Source organism: Rana temporaria, chromosome 10 (assembly GCF_905171775.1).
Source record: "Rana temporaria chromosome 10, aRanTem1.1, whole genome shotgun sequence".
Lineage (NCBI taxonomy): Eukaryota > Metazoa > Chordata > Amphibia > Anura > Ranidae > Rana > Rana temporaria.
The window spans coordinates 140,869,784-140,897,638 of record NC_053498.1 but is presented as its reverse complement, the minus strand read 5'-3'; the positions used below and the strand labels follow the sequence as shown (position 1 = coordinate 140,897,638).

General features: G+C 48.4%; 1 protein-coding gene across 3 annotated transcripts in view; it reads left to right on the top strand.

Moving 5' to 3' along the window:
- The window catches only part of PKNOX2 (PBX/knotted 1 homeobox 2), a 524,525-nt gene that overhangs the window by 435,245 nt on the left and 61,425 nt on the right, over nucleotides 1–27,855 (top strand). For all 3 annotated transcript variants that reach the window (XM_040326438.1, XM_040326439.1, XM_040326437.1), the window contains 2 exons: nucleotides 4,088–4,259; nucleotides 21,476–21,664. In XM_040326438.1, coding sequence (XP_040182372.1) covers nucleotides 4,088–4,259; nucleotides 21,476–21,664 — 361 coding nt within the window. The remainder of the gene's footprint in view (nucleotides 1–4,087; nucleotides 4,260–21,475; nucleotides 21,665–27,855) is intronic.

Below are 27,855 nucleotides of genomic sequence, written 5' to 3'. Positions count from 1 at the left end.
TAAAAAAATTTACAGGTTGCATGAAGAGGTCTAGGGCTAGAATTATTGCTCTCGCTCTACCAATCGCGGCGATACCTCACATGTGTGGTTTGAACACCGTTTATGCGGGCGCTACTCACGTATGTGTTCGCTTCTGCGCGCAAGCTCGTCGGGACGGGGTGCGTTTTCTGGCTCCTAACATTTTTAGCTGGCTCCTAGATTCCAAGCAAATTTGTCAAACCCTGCAGTACAGTACTTAACTTGGGGGGGGGGAACACAGTAAAATTGGGGGGGTCGTGGCCCCCTCAGCCCCCCCCCCTGGTGACGCCATTGATCATGGGAAATGTAGTTCCAAAACATCTGGGGTGCCAAGGTTCGCAATCACTGGCCTACAGTATGTGTGGTGGAAAGTCCTTGTGGTCTGGGGTCCTATATGGGGCGTGCATGGATAGTTGCACCCTGAATCTCCCTGTTCTTTCATGCTGTACATGTATTGATTACATGGTTATGTGCTCCAATCCATTTCATTCATTATTCCTTTCTCTGTATTAAACAAGTTCTGTAGCGCTGGTCAAGGTTAGAAGATCACACCTCTCCCCAGCCTGCTTTTGCTGTTTAATTCTGTCCATAAAGTTGTGCCGGGGTTGGAGAGGGGGGGGGGGAGGGTGGACCCGGCTGAACTCCCACCACCTGGTACCATTGCTTGCTTGGATTATTAGTTCCTGGTAATTTAGTGCCCTTGCACCGGGTCGATTTGTGCCTTTTCATTTCTAATTGATCTAGTGGCTGTTTAAATGGCAGGAGGCATCTGTTGAGAGTTGGAAGGTTCATAAGGCGCAATAATTCATAACGCAGTCTGGAATTTGTCTTTCATATCCCTGGGCTAAGCTCCTGCAGGGCTGCCTAAATTACGGCAGGCAAGGCTTTTGCTTTATATTCTGTGCTGCGGACGCAAGAGCCCCGCATTAAACTGGGATCAGCGTAGATTACACTATAATATGATGCAGCATTAGAGCCTGCAAATTAGACTGTGCAAGACGGGTAACCCTTTCAGCCCCAAAAACCTCACAGCAAAGCGCCAACCAGGCTTCTTCCGAGCCGTGTGTACAGCGTGAACCAACCCACAGCAAAAAAAAACTCCTCTACACCTTTAAAGCCTGTTTTGGCTAATGCCCTGGCGCGCAGACAATTTGTGCCGGTCGTTATGAGCCAACGCGCTTTTCACGGCACCATTTCTGTTTGTAGTGCAGCACAAATTTGGATTTTTAATAGTGAGGAAAAATTAGCTTTCTTATTTTGTCCCTTGGAGTTGTTTCTTCTGCTCCCCCTCCCCAAATAAAATCTAAAACCCAATTACCCCCCCCCCCCCCATGACCTTAACGGGTCATCCCTACCCCATTACAGGGCTTTTTTTTTCTCAGAGAATAGGTGCATGTACTCCTACCTTCCAAGTCACCCCTTGTCTCTGCCCCCTACCCACCTCTGAGCACTGTCCCTTGGTTCCCCCCCCTTATCCACCTCCAAGCACCGTCCCTTGGTTCCTCCCCCTATCCACCTCCAAGCACCGTCCCTTGGTTCCCCCCCTATCCACCTCCAAGCACCGTCCCTTGGTGCCACCCCCTATCCACCTCTGAGCACATCTCTTGATTCCTCTCTCTATGCACCTCTGAGCACTGTCCCTTGCTTCCTCCCCCTACCCACCTCCGAGGCAGCATCCCTTGGTTCCACCCCCTATCCACCTCCGAGCACCGTCCCTTAGTTCCTCCTGCTGTCCACCTCCGAGCACCATCCCTTGGTTCCTCCCGCTATCCACCTCCAAGCACCATCCATTAGTTCCTCCCGCTACCCACCTCTGAGCACCGTCCCTTGGTTCCACCCCTACACACCTCTGAGCACCATCCCTTGGTTACACACCTCTGAGCACCGTCCCTTGGTTCCTTCCCCTATCCACCTCTGAGCACCGTCCCTTGGTTCCTCCTACTATCCACCTCAGAGCACCGTCCCTTGGTTCCGCCCCCTACCCACCTCAGAGCACCGTCCCTTGGTTCCACCCCTACACACCTCTGAGCACCGTCCCTTTGTTCCTCCCCCTATCCATCCCTGAGCACCGCCCATTGGTTTCTCACCCTATTCACCTCCGAGCACCATCCCTTGGTTCCTTCCCCTACCCACCTCAGAGCACCGTTCCTTGGTTCCACCCCCTACCCACCTCCAAGCACCGTCCCTTTGTTCCTCCCCTTATTCACCTTCGAGCACTATCACTTGGTTCCTCCCCCTATCCACCTCCGAGCACCGTCCCTTGGTTCCTGCCCCTATCCACCTCTGAGCACCGTTCCTTCCCCTATCCACCTCAGAGCACTGTCCCTTGGTTCCACCCCCTACCCTACCCTACCCCTCCCGTGATGCAGCCGGCGGCCATAGCCGCTCACTGTATCACTCAGCCCCGCCCCCCGGCGCGCCGCATCATTGGATGTGATTGACAGCAGTGCAAGCCAATGGTTGCGCTGCTTTCAATCAACCAATGAATGAGCCGGGAAGACGGCCGAGAAGGCTGCTCGTTCATGGCTCAGGACTTTCGAGGGGTCGGGTAAGTAATCGGGGGGGGGGGGGCTGGGGGGCCGCTAATACTCGGATGTTTTTTCACCTTAATGCATAGAATGCATTAAGGGGAAAAAACATTTACCTTTACAGCCCCTTTAAAAAAAAATGACCTGCTTTTAGCATAACATTCTACTTTAAACAGCATGTTGCGTTTGGCGAATATTTCCCGTGCAAGTCTCTGGGGCTGTGCTGTAACCTCCATACGTCCGCAGTTGTAGTGTGGTGGTTCGGCATTTTTTAGGGTTAAATCAGGCGTGACAGAGGGGTGGCAGGGGCTGCTGCACATGTGAATGAGCCCTTGCTTATTCTTAAATATATCTGGTGTAATGACCTGAAATCTCTGTCTACAGCAGGGGTCTCCAAACTTCCTAAACAAAGGGCCGGTTTAATGTCCTTCAGACTTTAGGGGGGCCGGAATGTGGTCAATCGGAGTACAAAATGTCCCAGCATCAGTGGGAGTAAGCAAACCCCCATCATTGGTGTCAGTGGGAGGAATAGTGGGAGGAATAGTGCCCCTTTATTGGTGTCAATGGGCCCATTGTTGGTGCCATTGGGAGGAATTGTGCGCCATCATTGGGCCCCATTGTTGGTGTCATTGGTAGGAACTGTGCCCCATTGTTGGTGTCATTGGGAGAAATTGTGCCCTTCATTGTTGTCAGTGAATAAAATAGCACCCCAAGGGCCAGTTAAAAGCAAGCAAAGGGCCACATCTGGCCCCCGGGCCACAGTTTGGAGACCACTGGTCTACAGCATAGGCGTGCGCACAGGGTGTGCCGGATGTGCCTGGGCACACCCTAATCACCAAGTGCACATTAGCATTATCGCTCTGTGTAGCAGCGGGACAATGGGAAAGATCTCCTTTTTACCGGCTCTGCCATAAGAGAAGAGCTTACGTGCTTCTCTTTCCCTGGAGGTCAATGTGCCAGGGTCATATATACAGTATATAGACACACACACACGCATGCATGTGTGTTTGAGATTTGGGGTGCACACAGTAATGCAATGGGCTGTGTGCTCTATAGAATTGGCACATAGCGGTGCAATGAGGAAATCAGGCTTGCAATAGGCGTGTTTTTTGCTATATATGTGGTGTTTTTTCCCGAGCAGTCCAGAGAGCAGGAGGCGGGGCCGTGTCACAGTTTGCAGAGCTGTGACCTTTTAAGAATGTCATCTTCTTATGGTAATGAGCCGTGAAGCACAGAGAAGGGGTGGTCACATCAAAGTAGTATATGCCTTATTATGCAAATCCTTAAACCCCACTAAATACATTTATTTCAGCTGTGTGTTTGGCTGTTCAGCTGCAGGTTCTCATTAAATTGTAAGCAGCGGGTGTCTCATCCTTCCATGTCTAGAACACCACTGGTAGCAGTTAAGGTGTCCTTGAAATCCAGCAGAAAGCGTCCTGTACATGCCGCAGATCTCAGTTGATGTATCTGAGTACCTTCTGGTATGATTTTAGTGTTCTGATGTGCTCACTAATGGAAGTGTGTTCTGTATCCCCCCCCAGACATCCTTTGTTCCCCCTCCTGACGCTGCTGTTTGAGAAGTGTGAGCAGGCCACGCAGGGCTCCGAGTGCATTACATCTGCCAGCTTTGATGTGGATATCGAGAACTTTGTCCACCAACAGGAACAGGAGCGCAAACCGTTCTTCAGCGAGGACCCCGAACTCGACAACCTGGTAATCTTCATCACCAACCTTCTCATATGGAGCTACTTTATATATAATATGTTCAATCGCAGGACTCCTTTCCTGAATGACGTTATTACAGATTCCATGAACTAGATTAGCTCAGTTTAAATTTTACCCGTCACAGGTCTGACCAATTCAGAATGAGCAAATGCATAATAATCACCGTACCCTGCAGACCCACCGCCTACCCTATCTACAGCACTGTACCCTGCAGACCCGCCGCCTACCCTATCTACAGCATTGTGCCCTGCAGACCCACCGCCTACCCTATCTACAGCACTGTACCCTGCAGACCCACCGCCTACCCTATCTACAGCACTGTACCCTGCAGACCCATCGCCTACCCTATCTACAGCACTGTACCCTGCAGACCCACCGCCTACCCTATCTACAGCACTGTACCCTGCAGACCCACCGCCTACCCTATCTACAGCATTGTGCCCTGCAGACCCATCGCCTACCCTATCTACAGCATTGTGCCCTGCAGACCCACTGTCTACCCTATCTACAGCACTGTACCCTGCAGACCCACCGCCTACCCTATCTACAGCATTGTGCCCTACGGACCCACCGCCTACCCTATCTACAGCATTGTGCCCTGCAGACCCACTGCCTACCCTATCTACAGCACTGTACCCTGCAGACCCACCGCCTACCCTATCTACAGCACTGTACCCTGCAGACCCACCGCCTACCCTATCTACAGCACTGTACCCTGCAGACCCACCGCCTACCCTATCTACAGCACTGTACCCTGCAGACCCACCGCCTACCCTATCTACAGCACTGTACCCTGCAGACCCACCGCCTACCCTATCTACAGCACTGTACCCTACAGACCCACCGCCTACCCTATCTACAGCACTGTACCCTGCAGACCCACCACCTACCCTATCTACAGCACTGTACCCTACAGACCCACCGCCTACCCTATTTACAGCACTGTACCCTACAGACCCACCGCCTTCCTTATCTACATCACTGTACCCTGCAAACCCACTGCCTACCCTATCTACAGCACTGTACCCTGCAGACCCACCGCCTACCCTATCTACAGCACTGTTCCCTACGGACCCACTGCCTACCCTATCTACAGCACTGTACCCTACAGACCCACCGCCTACCCTATATACAGCACTGTACCCTGCAAACCCACCACCTACCCTATCTACAGCACTGTACCCTACAGACCCACCGCCTACCCTATCTACAGCACTGTACCCTGCAGACCCACCACCTACCCTATTTACAGCACTGTACCCTACAGACCCACCGCCTTCCTTATCTACAGCACTGTACCCTGCAGACCCACTGCCTACCCTATATACAGAACTGTACCCTGCAGACCCACCGCCTACTCTATCTACAGCATTGTACCCTGCAGACCCACCGCCTACCCTATCTACAGCACTGTACCCTGCAAACCTACTGCCTACCCTATATACAGAACTGTACCCTGCAGACCCACCGCCTACCCTATCTACAGCACTGTACCCTGCAGACCCACCGCCTACCCTAGCTACAGCACTATATCCAACAGATGTATCACTCACCTTCTCTGGCACTGTATCCTGTAGATCCACCACTCACCCTATCTATGGCGCTATACCCTCACCTTATCCCTAGCATTGTACCCTACAGCCCCACCACTCACCTTATACCTATTACTGTACTCTGCAGACAAACCATATCTTCAGCACTGTACCCTGAAAACACACCTCTTACTTTATCTCCAGCACTGTACCCTACAGACCCACTCATCCTATCTCCACCACTGTACCCTACAGACACACACATCATATCTCCAGCACTGTACCCTACAGACCCACTCATCCTATCTCCACCACTGTATCCTACAGACCCACCACTTACCCTATCCCTAGCACTGTACCCTACAGACCCACTCATCCTATCTCCAGCACTGTACCCTACAGACCCACTCATCCTATCTCCACCACTGTATCCTACAGACCCACCACTTACCCTATCCCTAGCACTGTACCCTAAAGACCCACCACTCACCTTATCCCTAGCTCTGTACCCAATTTTTAATACAAAAATGTTGACTTACTGAAAGGTATGTCCATATACAGTATAGTAACTATGCACTCAATACTTGGTCGGGGCTCCTTGTGCATGAAATACTGCCTCAATGCGACGTGGCATGGAGGCGATCAGCCCGTGGCACTGCTGAAGTGTAATGGAGCCCAGGTTGCTTTGATAGCGGCTTTCAGCTCATCTGCGTGATCAGTGTGGGAGGTGCCAAGTCCTGCTGGAAAATGAAATCCGCATCTCCATAAAGCTGGTCAGCAGAGGGAAGCTTGAAGAGCTCTAGAATTTCCTGGTAGAGGACTGCGCTGACTTTGGACTCCTCAACTGTGGGTGTAACTTATAAAACACAGAGGACCAACACCAGCAGATGACATGACTCCCCAGATCATCACTGACTGTGGAAAATGTTGCATTTCATTTGGAAATCAAGGGGGTTATCCACAATGATCCGGCGTAACGTAATTTTTTCCATTTAAGTTACACTGCCTTAAAATTTCGACCTAAGTGCCCGATCCACAAAGCACTTACCTAGAAATTTTGGGCTGTGTAACTTAAATTCCGCCGGCGCAAGGCGTTCCTATTTTCATGGGGGCGATTCCCATTTAAATTAGGCGCGCTCCCGTGCCGGCCGTACTGCGCATGCTTGTGACATCATTTTCCCGACGTGCATAGCGCGAAATTACGTTACGCCGAGCTTTGTGGATTGCGACGGGTCAATAAAGTTGCGTCGGGAAAAAAAAAGATACGGCGCGAAAAAAAAAAAACAAAATTCAAAAAAAATCGCGTCGCTGGACAGAAAGGTCTGTTTTTACAAGGTGTAAACAGTTTACACTTTGTAAAAGCAGCCCTAATTTTGCGTTTGCAAACTAAAACTTACGGAGAAAAAACGAAGCTGAAAAGCTTTGTGGATCTCCGTAAGTGCTAATTTGCATACCCGAGGCGGCATTTCGACACGAAATGCCCCCAGCGGCGGATGCGGTACTGCATCCTAAGATCCGGCAGTGTAATTCAATTACACATGCCGGATCTTCTCCCTAACTATGGAAAACTGATTCTGTGGATCAGTTCCATAGTTAGGACCAGGGATACGACGGCGTAACAGCAGTTACGCCGGCGTATCCCTTTTGAGGATATGGCCCCAAGGTCCCAGAGTCTGGAGGTGGAGTGGAGAGGCACAGAATCCAAGTTGCATGAGGTCCAGTGTGAAGTTGCCACAGTCAGTGATGATTTGGGGAGTCATGTCATCTGCTGGTGTTGGTCCGCTGTGTTTTATCAAGTCCAAAGTCAGCGCAGCCATCTACCAGGAAATTCTACAGCAATTCATGCTTCCCTCTGCTGACCGGCTTAAGGAGATGCTGATTTCTTTTCCCAGCAGGACTTGGCACCTCCCCGCACTGCCAAAACTACCAATACCTGGTCACATGATCGTGGTATCACTGTGCTTGATAGACCAGCAAACTCGCCTGACCTAAATCCCATAGAGAATCTGTGGGGTATTGTCAGGAGGAATATGAGAGACACCAGACCCAATAAGGCAGATGAGCTGAAAGCCGCTATCAAAGCAACCTGGGCTTCCATAACACCTCAGCAGTGCCACGGGGTGATCACCTCAGGGCTGTCTTAATGAGAGGGCACACCTGGGCACTGCCCAGGGGCCCCATGTGCATGGGGGCCCCCTGCACTTCCCCAAAAGTAGCTGGTCCTTGAGCCCACGCTGCCCCGAAATTGGGGGCTCCATGATGGCACTGAGAGTGATAGATGCAAAGGGGAGGAAGTCTGCCTTCTAAATTTATTAAAACATTTTGCTTGTGTTGTAAAATGCTCTCAAACCAAGTTACTCTCAAACCAAGGTTTTACTGTACATGAGATGCACCCGTACTTACATTGGTCCAAAACTGGACTAATTGAACTGTAAAAAATTGCCATACCTAACCTTCAGCCTTAGGGGAAGTTATGTTTTCTATGGGTTCCCTATAGTCACTATAAAAATTAGGCAATAAATGGTGTTGGCAGTTGACCCACTATAGTATAGTGGGTCGACTGCCAACACCATTTATTGCCTAATTTTAATATTTGGGAGTGCTTCATAGGAGTCTTCTCTGATTGCACATCTAAGTAATTTGATTGATCTGTGTCCAAATACTTTTGCTTTAGGGTAGTCCCGCCATTCCCTGAGCACCATGAGCAATGATTGGTCCATAAAGAGCTTGAGGAAATTGTAATTGCGGGTTTATTTCTCCCTTATTTCTGGATTATAAAGAAACTGCCCATGTCACCTCCCATAGCAGTAATTACTCGTCCTGACGGATTGCGGCGATTATTCCATCGATGATGTATTGTTCCGTCCACACCGAACTATAAACTTACAGCACAACTTCCAAATGATTTCCTTTTAATTGAACTTTCAGTCTTCGGAAGTCGGAGCCATTCCGCGGTCACTAGTTTTTATTTGTTGTTTGGCTAAATGTTAATGGCCATGACTTCTCTTTCAGGAGCTTCGCCACCTTCATTTTTAGTGGGATTGCATTTTAAAGGGCAGAGAATCTATTTATTATCGAGGGAATAATAACAAGGAGAAAGGGGGTGAAAATCTCCGCACAATATTAAAAAAAAAGTTGGTTTATCAACACACCAGAGGGAGGAAAATACTTTTTAAAAAAACTCAACGCAGACCACTCTTATTAGGAAGGAAAAACGTCAGAATTCTGAACAGTGATGAACAATGAGCTTTGGAAGTTCTGCTTAACTAAAGGGGAAAACAATGGGGTAGATTCAGGTAGGGGCGCGCAAAACTGCGTTGGCGTAACATAAGAAATTTACGTTACGCCTCCGCAAGTTTTACTGGCAAGTGCTTGATTCACAAAGCACTTGCCAGTAAAGTTGCGGAGGCGTAGCGTAAAAGGGGCCGGCGTAAGCGCGCGTAGTTTAAATGATCCCGTAGGGGGCGTGGATCATTTAAATTAGGCGCGTTCCTGCGTCGAACGTACCGCGCATGCGCCATCCCTAAAATTTCCCGACGTGCATTGCGGCAAATGACGTCGCAAGGACGTCATTTGCTTCGACGTGAACGTAAATGGCATCCAGCGCCATTCACGAACGAGTTGCGCAAACGACGCAAAATTTGAAAATCGCAACGCGGGAACGACGTCCATACTTAACATTGGCTGCACCTCCTAATAGCAGGAGCAGCCTTACCACGAAACCGACTTACGCAAACGTCGTAAAAAACTAACGTCGGGCGCGCGTACGTTTGTGAATCAGCGTAAGTATGCAATTTGCATACTCTACGCTGAAAACTACCGGAGCGCCACCTAGCGGCCACCGTAAGAATGCAGCCTAAGATACGACGGCATAAGAGCCTTATTCCAGTCGTATCTTAGGCTACAGTCGGCGTATCGAGCTTTCTGAATACAGAAAGTCGATACACCGGCGCTGCTTAGCAATTACGCTGCGTATCTATGGATACGCAGGCGTAATTGCTTGCTGAATCCACCCCAATGATGTTTTTTCTGGACTTTTGTTTTGTAAGTTTGAACGTTTTAAAACAGATCGTGTTAGGCAGGGGAGGGCTGGGCCGGGGGGCAGGGATGCAATTGCCTCCCAGGCCGCTCTAACTTATGTTCACAATGGTCGGCAGCCTCTGCCCTTTACCATCTTTTTTTATTCTGCACTAGGAAGTCGGGCCGGGGGCACAGCCACAGCGGCTCGCCATTAGCTGTTGCATTCTGGGAGTTGTAGTCCAGGCTCAAGCTCCGGGTGGGTGGAAAACAGAGCAGCGCAGAGGAAACTACAACTCCCTGGGACCGGATGGTGAGCTCATTCGACGGTTCAATGGGTCACTTGACTGGACTTTCCCCCCAGGCCTAAGGCTGCCAGCCCTCCCCTGGTGTTAAGCCTCATGCACACGGCCATACTGGGCCTGTACAGTGTGACGTGCCTGCGTACACCATTCCTGTGATCTGCCGCCTTCGTGTACAGCCACCCATTAAGATGCATTAGAAAGGGTAGCTGTACACAGTTGTGCATCGGGCGTTGCGTAAAGCACCCACATACACACTGACGTATGCAATGACTTTCTGCATTCAGAGCATATGTCGGTGGGCATGTGAGGGCTTTACGCAACCCTTGTTGCGCAACCGCATTCCTCTACCTCTTCTAATGCATCTCGATGGGTGGCTGCAGTACCATGTCTGTCTTGTACCTGGTCAGAGGCCGAAGAGCTGAGAGGACTTCACTTGTTGCTCAGTGCAGAGCACCGCTAAAGGTGGCGACAAGGAGGTGCTGCGCCCAAAGAAGCATGGGCTGCCAGCTGCAGTAGCCTAAAGAAATTAGATGTTGACCACCTGATGAGGGCAGGACAGACCAGACCAGACTGCGGGGCAATTGTCTCTCAGGGGTTGCAGGTGGCTCTTGGCAGCAGCACAAGGTGGAAAGCAGAGTCAGGAGCCAGGCCAAGGGTTATGTACAGAAGGTCAGTCAGGAACAGAGGCAGCTAGCAGGCTCAGAAACAAGCCCAGGTAATCACGCAGCAGCGATGTCAGAAGAACCAAGCTGGGGTCAAAGCCAGGAGTGGAGAACAAGACAGGTCCAAAGGCAAGCCGGGTCGGTATCAGGAAATACAAATAACAGCATACACAGGAGCACAGGAACACACAGGAGGCTGATGATCATCCAGCAAACAATGAGCAGGGCTTCCATCTTTATAAAGGCCAGTAGCACCCAAAACTGCATCCTGCGTGTACCAGTGCGCCGTGCATGGACCAATGCGTCCCGGAGCGCGCATAGTGCGGCCACTGCTGGGTATTGGCAAAAGTGTTAGTTCTTCTCTGGTTAAGCCCATGGCAATGTCATTGCACAGGCTCTGCACACTGTTCAGCAATGTGAATGAAGCCTGTATCTGTTTTTAAATATATTTATACAATCTTTATTTTACTAATTAATATTTCGTACAAGACAAAGGATTCCCAGAGCACTATGAGTTAGATGACAAGACAGCACAGCAATAGCTGCTTCCCTTTAGGCTCATTTTTTCTATTTTTTAAATCTTCACCGACTGATGATTTTAATGTATAGTCTGATGGTTTTAACCTTTTGAGAATGTGGGAGGAGATGGCTCCTAATCTCAGCTCTTTACTTGTATAGAAGACACCTGGGAGCCAGAAATCTTGCCGATTGATAGGGAATAAAATACTTATTTCTCTCATTAAAATACAAATCAATTTATAACTTTTTTTTAAAATAGTTTACTATTTGCCAATAAAAAAATATGTCCCCGGATTTCATTTTAGAAATCTGGGGGCAGATTCACGTACATCGGCGCATATTTGCGTCGGGCGTAGCGTATCTAAGATACACTACGCCGCCGTAACTTCCTTTTTTTTTTAATCCTCAAAGAATGCGCGCCGTAAGTTACGGCGGCGTAGTGTATCTTTGGCGGCTTAAGGGCACGCAATTCAAATCGATGTGATGGGGGCGTGTTTTATGTAAATACGTCGTGACCCGACGTAAACAACTTTTTTTTTAACTGCGCATGCGCCGTCCGTGGGGGTATCCCAGTGGGCATGCTCGAAATTAAACCGGAACAAGCCAATGTTTACGACGGTGACGTCTTTCTACGCAAATCCCTATTCGCGAACAACTTACACAAACGACGTAACATTTTCAAAATTCGACGCGGGAGCGACAGCCATACTTAACATTGAGTACGCCTCATATAGCAGGGGTAACTATACGCCGGAAAAAGCCGAACGCAAACGACGTAAAAAAATGCGCCGGCAGGACGTACGTTCGTGGATCGCCGTAACTAGCTAATTTGCATACTCGACGCGGAATTCGACGGAAACGCCACCTAGCGGCCGGAGGAAAAATGCACCTACGATCCGACGGCGTACTAAGACGTACGCCAGTCGGATCGAGCCCAGATGCAGTCGTATCTTGTTTCGTAGATACAAAACAAAGATACGACGCGGGAAATTTGAAATTACGCGGCGTATCCAGGGCCGTCTTTAATATGGTTTGGGCCCTGGGCAAACATTTTTTTTGGGCCCCCCTCCAGCTTATTTTGGGCCTGGCTGGTTCACATGTATGTGTTTTGGCGGCCCTCATTTGTGCAGGCACAGCAGCCCATTGATTTGAATGGGCTGCCATGCCTTCGTATATATAAAAATTAAAAGAAATAAAGAAATATATATAAAAAAAGTTTTTTTTTATAAAAAAAGGGGGGTTGTCATCCGGGGCCCTGGGGAACTACGGGCCCCTGGGGACCTCCAGACCTCTAAAAAAAAAATTGTCCCTTTAATAAAAAATAAAATAAAAATATATTAAAAAAATATATTTTTTTTATTTAAAAATAAATAAAAAAAAGGGGCATCTGGGGCCCTGGGGACCCCTAAAAAAAAATTGTCCCTTTAATAAAAAATAAAAATATATTAAAAAAATATATATATTTTTTTATTTAAAAAAAAATTAAAAAAAAGGGGGGTTGCCATCTGGGGCCCTGGGGACCTCCGGACCCCTAAAAGAAAAAAAATGTTTTTTTTTTTTTTTTCAAAGGGGGTTGCTTTGGGCCCCCAACAGTGACAGGGCCCTGGGCAGCTGCCCCTGTTTGTCCTATGGTAAAGACGGCCCTGGGCGTATCAATAGATACGCCGGCGTAATTCTTCTGTGGATCTGGCCCCTGGTCACCTTATTTTAGGGGGCACAGGGGCACTCTGGCCCACTATGGGAAGTTGGGTGGCACTATGGGAGATGAGATACCCTGTGGGAGGTTAGAGGATCTTCACCTAGCGGAAGGCCAGGAAGAAGGGACGAGGAAGGCCATGGCCCAGTAGAGGACCAAGGCCGGTTGGTTGAGAACCACTGATCTAATCTATCTATGAAGGAGTTAACTGGTGCCTTTTTCTGCCCAGAAAGTGTAACTCCGTGTTCCAGAGAAGATCTGCTTCCCACTCGGAATGGTCGACAGCAGTAGACGTATGATTTATTAGCTAAATGTTTACTGCTAGCTTTTAGCAAATCGTACAGTAATTTTCACTCCAGAAGGCAGGCCAGATTACAAATCTCAATCAGCCCGCGTACACGCTCTAGTAACCGTGTTTTACTACCTGCCTAATCGGTGATCCTGCAAATGTCTCTGGAACTATGATGAAATGTCTCTTTCTCAGATGTCTCCTTTATTTAATTTGGAGATGACTCTAGGAGGAGGGGGCCCTACCCACCATACACTACTCCACCTTTCTGTTCAGCTTCTAAAGCAAACCAATGATGAGAAGAACGCGGACGCTGCCATTGCTCACCTCTCCTGAAAATGCTATGGTGCCTAACTGTCATACTCTCCCTCCAACCCTTCTGACTTTTCCCTGTTTATCCCGCTTTGCATGCTTAACCACTTAAGACCCGGACCTTTAGGCAGCTAAAGGACCCGGACAGTTTTTGCGATTCGGCACTGCGTCGCTTTAACTGACAATTGCGCGGTCGTGCGACGTGGCTCCCAAACAAAATTGGTGTCCTTTTTTCCCCACAAGTAGAGCTTTCTTTTGGTGGTATTTGATCACCTCTGCGGTTTTTATTTTTTGCGCTATAAACAAAAATAGAGCGAAAATTTTGAAAAAAATTCTATATTTTTTACTTTTTTCTAAAACAAATATCCCCCAAAAATATATAAAACATTATTTTTTTTCCTCAGTTTAGGCCGATACGTATTCTTCTACCTATTTTTGGTAAAAAAAAATCTCAATAAGCGTTTATCGGTTGGTTTGCGCAAAATGTATAGCGTTTACAAAAAAGGGGATAGTTTTATTGCATTTTATTAATATTTTTTTTTTTACTACTAATGGCGGCGATCAGTGATTTTTTTTCATGACTGCGACATTATGGCGGACACTTCGAACAATTTTGACACATTTTTGGGACCATTGTAATTTTCACAGCAAAAAATGCATTAAAAATGCATTGTTTATTGTGAAAATAACAATTGCAGTTTGGGAGTTAACCACAAGGGGGCGCTGAAGGGGTTATGTGTGACCTCATTTGTGTTTTTAACTGTAGGGGGGTGTGGCTGTAGGTGTGACGTCATCGATTGTGTTTCCCTATAAAAGGGATCACACGATCGATGACAGAGCCACAGTGAAGAACGGGGAAGCTGTGTTTACACACAGCTCTCCCCGTTCTTCAGCTCCGGGACCGATCGCGGGACTCCAGCGGCCATCGGGTCCGCGAGTCCCGCGGCCACGGTCATGGAGCTTCGGACTGGGTGAAGCGCACGTGCGACCCCACGGCTGGGCTTAAAGAGCCACGTACATGTACGTGGGTGTGCCCAGCCGTGCCATTCTGCCGACGTATATCGGCGTGAATGGGTCCTTAAGTGGTTAAAGCGGAGGTTCACCCAAATAACATCTATATCAGACCAACTTCTTTATACTTCTAACATGTACAGTCCGCATTTTCTATTTTTTTTTTTACGCTGTACATACCGTATAATCTTTATTTGCAATCTGGCTTCCGGCTACTTCTCCCCACGGGAGTAGGCGTTTCCAAGCTGAGGATTAATGTCCTCTGGGAGGTCCCCCAGATGATTGACGTCCTTTCAGAAAAAGTTCACCCCGGCGGATAAGGCCCCCCCCTGTATTGCGTAGGCGCGTCACAAGTCACGGTGTTTCCGAAAGAAGCTGAACATGCAGAGCTGTATATGGCGGCACTGGTGGGTACTGATAGACGGCACTGGTGGGCACTGATAGGTGGCACTGAAGGGCATTGATAGGTGGCACTGGTGGGCATTGAGAAGTGGCACTAATAGGTGGCATTGATAGGTGGCACTGATAGCTGGCAGTGATAGGCACTGATAGGTGACAGTGATGGGCACTGATGAGTGGCAGCGATGGGCACTGATGAGTGGCAATAATGGCCACTGATCTTTTACACTGATAGGCAGCATTACTAGGTGGCACTGATTGGCATCACAGGTGGGCATTGATAGGTGGCACTGTGGGCATTGATAGGTGGTACTGCTGGGACTGGCAGGTGGGTGGTAATGGCAGGTGACACTGGCAGGCAGTTTTTATGGGCACTGATGAGGCTGATGTGCCTCCTTCCTCTTCGGGACCGATATCCTTTGTAAACAAGCCGGTGATCTTTTTTTTTTCTCCTCACGCTGTCAGCGTGAGGAGAAAAAAGAAGATTACCGATCCTTTGTTTACATCATGTGATCAGCTGTTATTGGCTGACAGCTGATCACGTGGTAAGGGGCCGGGACCGGCCCCTTACATGGATCTGTGATCCACGAGTCTCAGTGACTCGTGATCACAGCAGGAGGCGTGTGTTGCGCGTGAAAAGGGGAGGATGTCTATTGACGTCCTCCCGGATTGCTTGGAATTGCAATTGCTTGGGGCCCCCGAGCTGGCCTGGGGCCCCAAGCAGGACCCTTCCTATAAATGCTGCAGCCGCCTGAGCGCTCTATAGATGTCACTTCCCCTTCCCTGTAGTGAGGTCGAGCTCCACTTCCTTCCTCCTGTCAGTCCGGCCGGGTACCGTGCGGTACATGAGATTCAGTTTCCTGTTCCCGGCCGGACTGACAGGAAGTGCACACTGAGTGCTCACTTCCTTTCAGTCTGGCCGGGAACAGGAAACTGAATCTCCTGACGTGCGGTACGGTAGGGGGGGAGTAAAAAGAACATAGGGAGGGGGAGTAAAAAGAACATGGGGGGGAGTAAAAAAAACATAGGGGGCCAGATCCATGTACCTCGGCGTAAATATAAGCGGGCGTAGCGTATCTCAGACACACTACGCCGCCGTAACTTAGTGCGGAGGTTCCTTATCCACAAAGAATTTGCGCCGTAAGTTATGGCGGCGTAGTGTAAATGTGTCGGCGTGAGGTCGCGAAATTCAAATGACAAAGATGTGGGCGTGTTTTATGTTAATTCAACTTGACCCCACGTAAATGACGTTTTTTTTTTAACGGCGGGGTATCCCAGTGCGCATGCTCGAAATCACGTCGCAAATAGTCAATGCTTTCAACGTGAACGTAATTTCCGCAAAGCCCTATTCGCGAAAGTTTTACGCAAACTACGTAAACAACGGAAAATTCGACGCTGGCCCGACGTCCATACTTAACATTGCGTACGCCTCATAGATCCAGGGGTAACGTTACGCCGAAAAAAGCCTTACGTAAACGACGTAAAAAAATGCGCCTACCGGACGTACGTTCTGAGAATCGGCGTATCTATCTAATTTGCATACTCTACGCGGAAATCAACGGAAGCGCCACCTAGCGGCCAGCGTAAATATGCACCTAAGATCCGACGGCGTACTAAGACGTACGTCAGTCGAGTCTAGCCCCCATTCAGGCGTATCTTGTTTTGTGGATACAAAACAAAGATACGCCGGAGCATCCTAGAAGTTACGCGGCATATCAATAGATACGCCAACGTAACTTCTTTGTGGATCTGGCCCAGGGAGTGCGCGCGGGCCATGTCCATTTTGCTTGGGGCCCCCAAATTCCTTCATTCGGCCCTGGGCACTTATCAGTACCCAGCAATGCCAGGGCACAAACAGAAAGTCTGAAAGAGCACTTGTGTAGAAAGTTTTTACATTTCGAGAATCCTTGAGACATCTGTTGTATGAGAGATCCACGCCAACGCCAAGGCATTATCTTCTCCGCTGCACTCTGACCATTCATGGTGGACGTTACGACCAGGACGTTAACTAACCGGAAACGGCCCCAGCTCTGCGGTATACTAAACTCGCGTCTCCGCCTTATGTTCCAGCTCTTTTGCTGCCATGTAAATCTTGAGAAATTGTTCTGGCGTAAAGATGATGAAAAGGCCAGCGACATTAGCCATCATTAGAAGAGAAATCATGTATTCCTCGCAGCCGAGATGCACATAATTAGAAAATAGAAAAAGGTCAGATCTTGCCATTATCAACTCAATCAGCCGCAGAGTGCCACGCAGTCAATTAATTCAGCATCTGTGTTTTTTACAATCCTGCGCACGTCTTTCCGTGGCCTGTAACTCTTCAGGGGGACAGATATACTGCTCGGCCAGGCAGGGACGTAAATGGGAGCTGAACAAATGATCTGAGCTAATTGAGAGATTTATGTCACCCGGCCTGCCCGTACCCCATAGCTGCCTCTTTCTGTCTGCAAACCTTTACACAAAATTTCCGCTCTGAATAGAAAATGTACAGCGGTGCCGCGATCTCCAATAAACCGTTTCTTTTGTTGTTTACACGCTCAAATATATAACATGGTGTGGTGTCATGTAACATTGTGTGGCGTCTAGGGTGCCCACGTGTCCCGGATTGCCTGGGATTGTCCCATAATTCTCATTTGTGTCCCGAGTCCCGGGCACCTTCATTCCGGGACAATACAGTGTCCCGGAATGAAATGAGGACACTAATAGCTAGATTCAGTAAGAGTTAGGTCGGCGTATCTACTGACTCAGAATCTGCGCCGACCTAGGTTTTAGTGTATTCTCAAACAGAGATACACTTAAACCTATCTAAGATACGACGGCTTGCGCCGTCCTATCTTAGGGTGCAATATTTTGGCTGGCCGCTAGGTGGCGCTTCCATTGCGGTCGGCGTAGAATATGTAAATCACTAGATACGCCTATTCACGAACGTACGTCCGCCCGTCGCAGTAAATTTTACGTCGTTTCCGTAAGAGATAGGCCGCCTAAAGATAAAGCTGCCCCTAGGAGGCGTAGTCAATGTTAAAGTATGGCCGCCTTTCCCGCGTCGAAATTCGAAAATTATACGTCGTTTGCGTAAGTCGTCCGTGAATAGGGATTTACGTTGTTTACGTCCACGTCTAAATTAATAGGCCCGTGCGGCGGACTTAGCCGCAATGCACACTGGGAAATGTAGGCGCCCGGCGCATGCCCGGAAAAAAAAAAAACGTCAATCACGTCAGGTCAAGCCCCATTAACATAAAACACGCTCCCTCAGCTAAATTTGAATTAGGCGCCATTACGCCCGCCCGCTTTAGGCTACGCCGCCGTAACTTAGCAGGCAAGTACTTTGAGAATCATGTACTTGCCTCGCTAACTTACGGCGGTGTAGCCTAAACACGCTAAGCTACGCCGCCGCAAAGTTAGGACACCCTACGTGAATCTAACTAATAGTTACTGTAACGGTCAGGGGTTAAAGCCGTTACGATATTCCATTCCACCAACCCAAGACAGCTTCAGACACTCCACAATCCAGCAGACAGGACCCATTGGATTTCCCCCCCAGAATAACGAGACACAGCTCTGTTCTCTGGTTCCAAACAGATTGAATTTAATGAATTTAATTTAACTCAGGTTTCTTATATACAGTTAGAAAGCATGCTGCAGTAATCAAAGGGACAATGACACACTCCACCCACAACATCACACAATGGGTGCTAACGAGTCCCCCTCAATCCCCATCTTAGACAGACTTTCTGACTCCGCGATAAGCTATTCCCACCTGCTACACAATACACATTGGCCCAGATTCAAGAAGCACTTGCGCCCGCGCAACCATAGGTTGCGCGGCGCAAGTGCTTACTTGCTCCGGTGTAACGAGTGCTCCTGATTCAGGAACCTCGTTACACCGAATGCAGCCGAGGATGTGACAAACATAAGCCTCCTTATGCCTTCACATCCCAGGCTGCATTCTTGCGTTGGCCGCTAGGGGGCGCGGCCTTTGTGATCGGCGTGTAGTATGCAAATTGCATACTACCACCGATTCACAAAAGTTGCGCGGGCCCTTCTCACGCAAGGTACGGAGTTTCCGTACGGCGCCTTTAGCATAAGGTTGCTCCTGCTATAGCAGGCGCAGCCAATGCTAAAGTATAGCTGCGCCTCCCGCTCGCGACGTTCAAATTTAACGTCGTTTACGTAAGTGAACCGTGAATGGCGCTGGACGCCATTCACGTTCACTTACAAGCAAATGACGTCCTTGCGACGTCATTTGCCGCAATGCACGTCGGGAAAGTTTCCCGACGGAGCATGCGCTCTTCGCTCGGCGCGGGAGCGCGCCTAATTTAAATGATTCCCGCCCCCGGCGGGATCATTTACATTAGGCAGCCTTGCGCCCGGCTGCTTAGCATATTGCCCGCGCAATTTACGTGCCCGCGGGCAAAGCGCAATATTTGCGTGGGCGCAGAGAAAAAAATTTGCTCTTTGCCCACGCAAATATTGCGCGATTCTACTTGAATCTGGGCCATTCCTTTAGTGAACATAAGTCAGACGTCTGACCTTTAGAGTGTGCTAACTCACAACACATATTAGCATCAATAGAACTTTCACACAATACAGGGTTAGTTAGCATAGCACCATGAAATATCCTAGGAGCCAGGATTAATTAACACAATAGAATGCAATCACAGCAAGCTTTCATCACTACAGCCAGGTAGCTGGAGGTGATTAACTGTCCCATGCTAAAACAATCCAACATATGTCCCTTATTTCCTGGCTCAATCTGTGCCCAAAAGTGACTCCCGTTACAGTCACCCTAATAGACAATTGCCAAACTGGATGCTAGGGCCGCCCCGCCTGGCATCTAGCAGCCAGTGACGTCACATTTGCAGAGTCTCGGAGCGAGGCAGAAAGGAGCAAAGCCTTTACCCAGTGCTGCCCCGCGCTCCGTGTTCACCCACCTCCTCTCCTTCTCTGACCGTGGCAGCAGCACCCAGAGCGAGCAGCCAGAGCGTCTCCTCCTGACTTCTCCAGTCTTCAGTGACCTCCCGGGGGGCGGCGGCATTCTGCAGTGCTGGCTGGCCTAGATCCATGGCTCGGCTACCCGTCCAGACTCCCGCAGCACATTGCCCAACTTCTCCTCCTCCCGCCCGGCTGACAAGTGGGGGCAATAAAAAAATTAGGCTGACAAGTGAGGGGCAATAAAAAATTAGGCTGACAAGTGGGGGCAATAAAAAATTAGGCTGACAAGTGAGGGGCAATAAAAAATTAGGCTGACAAGTGAGGGGCAATACAAAATTAGGCTGACAAGTGGGGGCAACAAAAAATTAGGCTGACAAGTGGGGGCAATAAAAAATTAGGCTGACAAGTGAGGGGCAATACAAAATTAGGCTGACAAGTGAGGGGCAATACAAAATTAGGCTGACAAGTGGGGGCAACAAAAAAATGCTATTTTGGAATAAGGCTGTAACATAACAAAATGTGTAAAAAGTGAAGCGCTGTGAATACTTTCCGGATGCACTGTAAGTAGTTATGTCTTATGTATGGCCGATGAACAGAAGGTGATCGTCTCTTGAAATCCGATGATTAGAGATCAGGTCAGAAAAGTCAGAAGTCCTTTTTTTCCATTCACTCCATCCAGGGAACACTTTTAGCTAGATTCGGAGAGGTTTACGCCGGCGTATCAGTAGATACGCCGTCGTAAACTCTGAATCTGCGCCGTTGTACATTTAAGTGTATTCTCAAATTGAGATACACTTAAATGTAGCTAAGATACGACTGCCTGCGCCGTCGTATCTTAGCTGTCTAGTTCCGCCGGCTGCTAGGGGCGTGAACGCTGATTTATGCCTAGAATGCGTAAATCAGCGAGATACGTCGATTCACAAACGTACGCTTGCCCGTCGCAGTAAAGATACGCCGTTTACGTAAGGCGTTTTCCGGCATAAAGTTAGTCGAACAAAATTTTACGTCGTTTGCGTAAGTCGTCCGTGAATGGGGCTGGACGTAATTTACGTTCACGTCGAAACCAATACGTCCTTGCGGCGTACTTTGGAGCAATGCACACTGGCATATGTCCACGGACGGCGTTAAAAACCTCAATCACGTCAGGTCACGAATCATTTACATAAAACACGCTCCCCTGTTCCTCATTTGAATTAGGCGCGCTTAGGCCGGCCCATTTACGCTACGCCGCCGTAACTTAGGAGGCAAGTGCTTTGTGAATACAGCACTTGCCTCTCTGACTTACGGCGGCGTAGCGTAAATACGATACGCTACGCCGGGTCAAAATTACGCCGCCCTACCTGAATCCAGCTATTTGCCTTGATTTTTACCAGGCTGAGGTGTAGGGCCATTCAGAAGGAGAGAATACAACCAATCAAATGTAAGCCTTGTTTGACATATTTTAACGAAGCATTGCTAATGGCGGTTCTCCTCTGATAGTCTGATATGGTGACGACTTGTTAACTTACCATAAATGTCTTTTCTTTCCAGATGGTGAAGGCAATCCAAGTACTTAGAATCCACCTGCTTGAACTGGAAAAGGTGAATGAATTGTGCAAGGATTTCTGCAACCGCTACATCACCTGCCTGAAAACCAAAATGCACAGCGATAATCTCCTCAGGAACGACTTAGGAGGACCCTATTCCCCAAACCAAGCGTCCAACAGCCTTCACACACAGGTCAGACAACGCACAGTCCTCATTCTATGTGTATCACAGTCAGGGCCGCCATCAGGGGGGTACAGGCGGTACACCTGTAAGGGGCCCGGAGGTCCCCAGGGGCCCGGATGGCAACCCCCTTTAAAAAAAAGGTGGTCTGGAGGTCCCCAGGGCCCCAGATGACAACCCCCCTTTTTTCATATTTTTTTATAATTTTTATATATATATATATATATACATATATATATATATATATATATATATATATATATATTTAATTATTATTATTATTATTATTATTATTAAAGGGCCCAGAGGTCCCCAGGGGCCCGGATGGCAACCCCCTTTAAAAAAAAAAGGGGGTCTGGAGGTCCCCAGGGCCCCGGAGATCCCCAGGGCCCCAGATGACAACCCCCCTTTTTTCATATTTTTTTATAAATTTATATATATATATATATATATATATATATATATATATATATATATATATATATATATATATACAGGGCTTTTTTTCAGTGGGAACTTGGGGGAACTCAGTTCCACCACCTTTGGCTCAGACCCTTTGGTGCCCGCTCACCGCAATCACTTGTAAACACAGAAGTCTGGTTTCTGTGTTTACTAGTGACAGCTCTGCACTCTGTGTGTAACCCCCTGAACTCTGCTCTCTGTATGTAATGCAATTCTGGTATTTAATGCCCCTTTAAGACCCTTCTACTGTTTGTGAAATCTGAACGGGGTCGTGGTTGAGTTCCTGCACCTATTTTCTGAGAAAAAAAGCTCTGTATATATATATATATATATATATATATATATATATATATATATATTTATTTAATTATTATTATTATTATTATTATTATTAAAGGGCCCAGAGGTCCCCAGGGCCCCAGATGGCAACCCCCCCCCCTTTTTTATATATATAAAAAAAATGTATATTCTTTTTATTTCTTTTTTTTTTTACATATATATATTTTTTTATTTAAAGGGCTCAGAGGTCCCCAGGGCCCCATGTGGCAAACCCCCTTTTTAATTTTTTTTATAAATGTTTATTTTTTTATTTTTGTTTATATATATATTTTTTTATTATTATTATTAAAGGGCCCAGAGGTCCACAGGGCCCTGGATGGCAACCCCCCCCTTTTTTTTTATAAATGTTTAATTTTTTATTTTTTTATATATATGTTTTTTATTTATTTTTTATTAAAGGGCCCAGAGGTTTATTTTTGTATTTTTTATTAAAGGGCCCAGAGGTCCCGGATGGCAACCCCTCTTTTTTTGTCATTTATTTTCATTAAAAAAAAGAAAAAAATATTAAAGGGCCCAGGTGGCAACCCCCCTTTAAAAAAAACTATATATATATTTTTTATTTCTTTTTATTAAAGGGCCCAGAGGTCCCCAGGGCCCCGGATGGCTATCCCCCTTTTTTTTTTATATATTTTTCTTTATTTCTTCTTTTTTGTAAAGGGCCCCCCCCCTGCTGCTCAATTCGCGGTAGCCCCCCCGCTTCTCAATTTCAGGCGGCAGCACCCCCCCCCCCCCACTGGTTCTCTGCCCCAGGGGGCCATGCCTGAAGCTGTGTAAGGGGCCCCATAATTCCTGATGGCGGCCCTGATCAGAGTAGATACTTTGTTGTATGAAGATTGAATTGAAGGCCACAGAGACTCCAAGTCAGAACTCATTAGAAACATCCCACACTACATACCTAATGAAAATAGATGATTGGCCCAAACATAAGATGCCATGAACTCAACCACCAGTGGTGGTGTGTCCATAGTGGGCGCAGGAGCGCCGCCCCCTCTTTCCTGCACCCGTCAATCAACAATCAACATGCATTGCATGAATCTATTGTCGCCGCTGCCTCCCCCTATTCAGGTGTCCGGCCCCTTGTCGAGCGCTGGCCATCTGAATTACAGCGGTGGGGGTGTTTTGGAAGTGCCTTATCTAGAGCCATCGGCTCTAATAGGCTTCCTAATTGGAGCCTGCGGGCTATAATAGGCTTCCAAATTGTTAAGCAGAGGGCGCACTGCTGTGCGTTCCCTGTTTAAACAGTGCTGTGTTACCAGTCACCTGATTGGCTGAAGCGACAGGCGCTGTGATTGGACGCCTATCAGGCGTCCAATCATAGCAGAGATGACATGAAGAGGACAGGAGAAGACATCGAGGACTCGGAGGGAACGTGGAGGACGGCGCTGACCTGAGAAAGGTAAGTGCCGGGCGGGAGGGGGGGGGGGGGCCAACTGGCTGCATTTGATGGGGCAAACTGGCATCATTTGATGGGGCCAACTGGCTGCATTTGATGGGGCCAACTGGCTGCATTTGATGGGGCAAACTGGCATCATTTGATGGGGCAAACTGGCATCATTTGATGGGGCAAACTGGCATCATTTGATGGGGCCAACTGGCTGTATTTGATGGGGCAAACTGGCATCATTTGATGGGGCAAACTGGCTGCATTTGATGGGGGCAAACTGGCATCATTTGATGGGGCAAACTGGCTGCATTTGATGGGGCAAACTGGCTGCATTTGATGGGGCGAACTGGCAGAGTTTGAGCCGCTGTGACTGGCCGGAGCGGCGATGACATCACTCGAACAGCACGATCCCCGCGCACATTTCCGGCACTTTCCGGCAGGCTCCCATTCAAGACCCGGCGCGCTCAGTTGTCTACGGCGTGCATGCGCCACAGACATCGGTGCCCGATTTTCTGCAAATATCTCCTTAACCATGTAGGTTAAGGAGATATTGCAAGCACCTACAGGTAAGCCTTAATGTAGGCTTACCTGTAGGTGCAGGGCCGTTTGAAGGAATTTGGGTGCCCCAAGCAAAATGGGGGCCCCCAAGCACCCCCCCCCCGCACGCAAAGCCTACGTTAGCGCTTCACAATTTTTTTACACCCATGTTCTCACTCCCCCCCCCCCCCAGTCCCTATGTTTTTCTATTCTCACCTCCCCTTTTCCCCTGTAGGCTGCCGCTGTAGTGTGGCCGAGCTCCTCTTCCTCCTTTTAGTCCAGTGTTCTATCATTATGGGTCCCCAGTCCCCTATCAGATAGTCCCAGGGCCGGGTACCGTGCGGTACAGGAGATTCAGTTTCATGTGTTCCCGGCCGGACTGACAGGAAGTGCGCACTCAGTGTGCACTTCCTGTCAGTCCGGCCGGGAACAGGAAACTGAATCTCCTGTACCGTGCGCGGTACCTGGTCGGACTGACAGGACTCCAGGAGGCAGAAAGAGGAGCTCGGCCACGCTACAGCCTGGGAAGGGGATGTTGGGGGCCCCACGCCAGCTTGGGGGGCCCCAAGCAATTGTTTGTTTTGCCTGTCCTGTAGCGACGGGCCTGTGTAGGTGCAAGTGGTCAGAGAGGGTTTACAACCGGTTTAAATCTGAGGCCTAGCCGTTATTACACAACTCGTACACTTAACTGGCCGTCCATGCTTTCACACTGTGTCACAACAATACCCCGGCTATCTCCCCCCTCCGATCAGCAGTCACAAATCCAGCAGCCTTTTGTGTTGTGCGTTTTATGGGCTGCAGAGAATATTTAAATATTGTATGCGCCGACACTGGAGATGATATCAGGAATATTTGATGCGCTCTACATGAAAAGATATATTCATTATGAGCAAATTTTCTTTCATTTTCCTTTTTCCTCCCAGGATCGCCTCAAAAATACAAATAAATAATGGCACACAAAAAAAAAAAAATCTAATTTAGACATCCTGAAATAACAGAACCACTTAATCACTGATTTTAGAAGTAGGGAGAGGGGGCTTTTTTCTTCCTCTTGTTTGCTAATATCCTCTGGAAAAAGAGACTTCTCACGCCGTCTCTGCTTATTGCGCCTTCCCTTATGAGCGAAATTAGCAAGAAACTTGCATAAAGGACGACAATAATTGCTCAACGAGCATCTCGTTTGTAATTTATTAGCTTCTATTATTGCAGGTTGCCACGGCAACGGCTCGCATCCCGGGCGACAAGAGAGATGTTAGATATGAAGCGGTGGGGCTGCGCGCTCGGGAAAATGGAGATGCACATTTTTATCAGTAATTCGGCTGAAAATAGGAAGTGAGAAGTTAATGAGATGTAAAGCTGTCCTGTGGCTGTTGTGAATAGTTTTTTTATTTTTTTATTTTTTTTTAAATGTTGATCTAATTAGAATGCATTGGTCAGGAAACGTAATGAGGATTTAAGCTCTCGCAAAAAAAAAAAAAAAAAAAAAAAGCACCTCCAGATCCTGGCAGAAAATAAATATATTATGATTTGTAATAAATAGTCCATGGCTGGAAGTGGAAGTTTTCTTTTTTAATTCAGACTCGATCCGACATAAATAAAAAATTTTTACGCTATATGGTCCAGATTCTCGAAGGCGTTACGACGGCGCAACACCATTAGCGCCGTCGTAACTCCTCATCTGGCCCCGGGTATCTATGCGACTGATTCTTAGAATCAGTTGCGCATAGGTACCCATTAGATCTGACAAGCGTAAGGCTGTTACGCTGTCAGATCTTAAAAGTAATTTTTTTTCCCGCCGCTAGGTGTCGCATCGTCGCTTTTCCCCGTCGTCTATGCAAATGAGGTAAGTACGGCGATTCCCGAACATACGCGAGGTCGACGCAGCGAATTAACGTCGTTTGCGTAGCGTACCCGACGCGTAAGGTTGCCCCTGCTATTAGCAGGGGCAACCAATGTTAACTATGGCCGTCGTTCCCGCGTCGAATTGAATCAAAATTACGTAGTTTGCGTAAGACGTCCGTGAATGGCGCTGGACGCCATTTACGTATACATCTAGGCAAATGACGTCGGGGCGACGTCATTTAGCGCAATGCACGTCGGGTAATTTACCCGACGGAGCATGCGCAGTACGCTCGGCACGGGAGCGCGCCTAATTTAAATGGTGCCCGCCCCATTTGAATTGGGCGGGCTTGCGCCGAGCAATCTAACGATACACCGCCGCAAGTTTACAGGTAAGTGTTCTGAGAATCAGGATTTAAACCTGTAGACCTGCGGCGGTGTAACGTAGAGCTCATACATTACGCTGCCCAGGAGCAGCGCGAATGTATGAGAATCTGGGCCTATATTTTTATAGTAATATTTTCTGAACAATGGCCCGGATTCAGGTAGAATTGCGCATATTTTACGGAGGCGCAGGGCAACGTTTTTGCCCTGCGCCCCCGCAAATTTTCTGCGCTGCCCTTGATTCACGGAGCAGTAGCTCCGTAAATTGCGAGGGCGTGCCGGCAAAATGCCCGGCGTAAGCGCGCGCAATTTAAATGATCCCGTAGGGGGCGGGAATCATTTAAATTAGGCGCGTTCCCGCGCCGATCGTAGAGCGCATGCTCCGTCGGGAAACTTTCCCGACGTGCATTGCGGCAAATGACGTCGCACGGACGTCATTTGCTTCAAAGTAAACGTGAATGGCGTCCAGCGCCATTCACGAATCATTTACGCAAAGTACGTACATTTTAAATTTCGCGACGCGGGAACGACGGGTATACGTAACATTGGCTCCGCCTGCTAATAGCAGGGGCAGCCTTACGCGAAAACCGCCGCACGGAAACGACGTAAACTACGTACGCAGGGCTCGCGCAACGTTGTGAATTGGCGTTAGTATGCAATTTGCATACTATACGCTGAGCACAACGGGAACGCCACCTAGCGGCCATCGCAAGAATGCAGCCTAAGATATGCGGGCATAAGAGCCTTATGCCGCGCATATCTTAGGCTGCAGTCGGCGTAACGAGGTTCCTGAATCAGGAGCATTCGTTACGCCGGGGCAAGTAAGCAATTGCGCTGTGTAACCTATGGTTACACAGGCGCAATTGCTTCTTGAATCCAGGCCAATGTATATATTTCATGGATAAGTCTGTCTTCTGCTTCTCACCTTCCATTGTAGGCTCATAATAACCATAAGCCTCTTATATTAGGCCTCATTTAAAGTAAAACTCAACTTTCTGCTGAGTTTTCTGTGTTGGGTTCAATCTTCAGAATGCTATCAGGATTGTAATAAGAAACAATGCACTGCTAGCAAACCTATACAGGGCCGATCCGAGACGTGGTGCACGGGGTGCACATGCACCCAGGCGCCAGAGGGGAGGGGGCGCCAAAGTGTCACATATAGCACCTATAGCCTTTGAGCAGGGCTGGTGCAAGGATTTTTGACACCCTAAGCAAAACCTCATTTTGCCACGCTCCTATTTCTCCACCCCTGACTCCA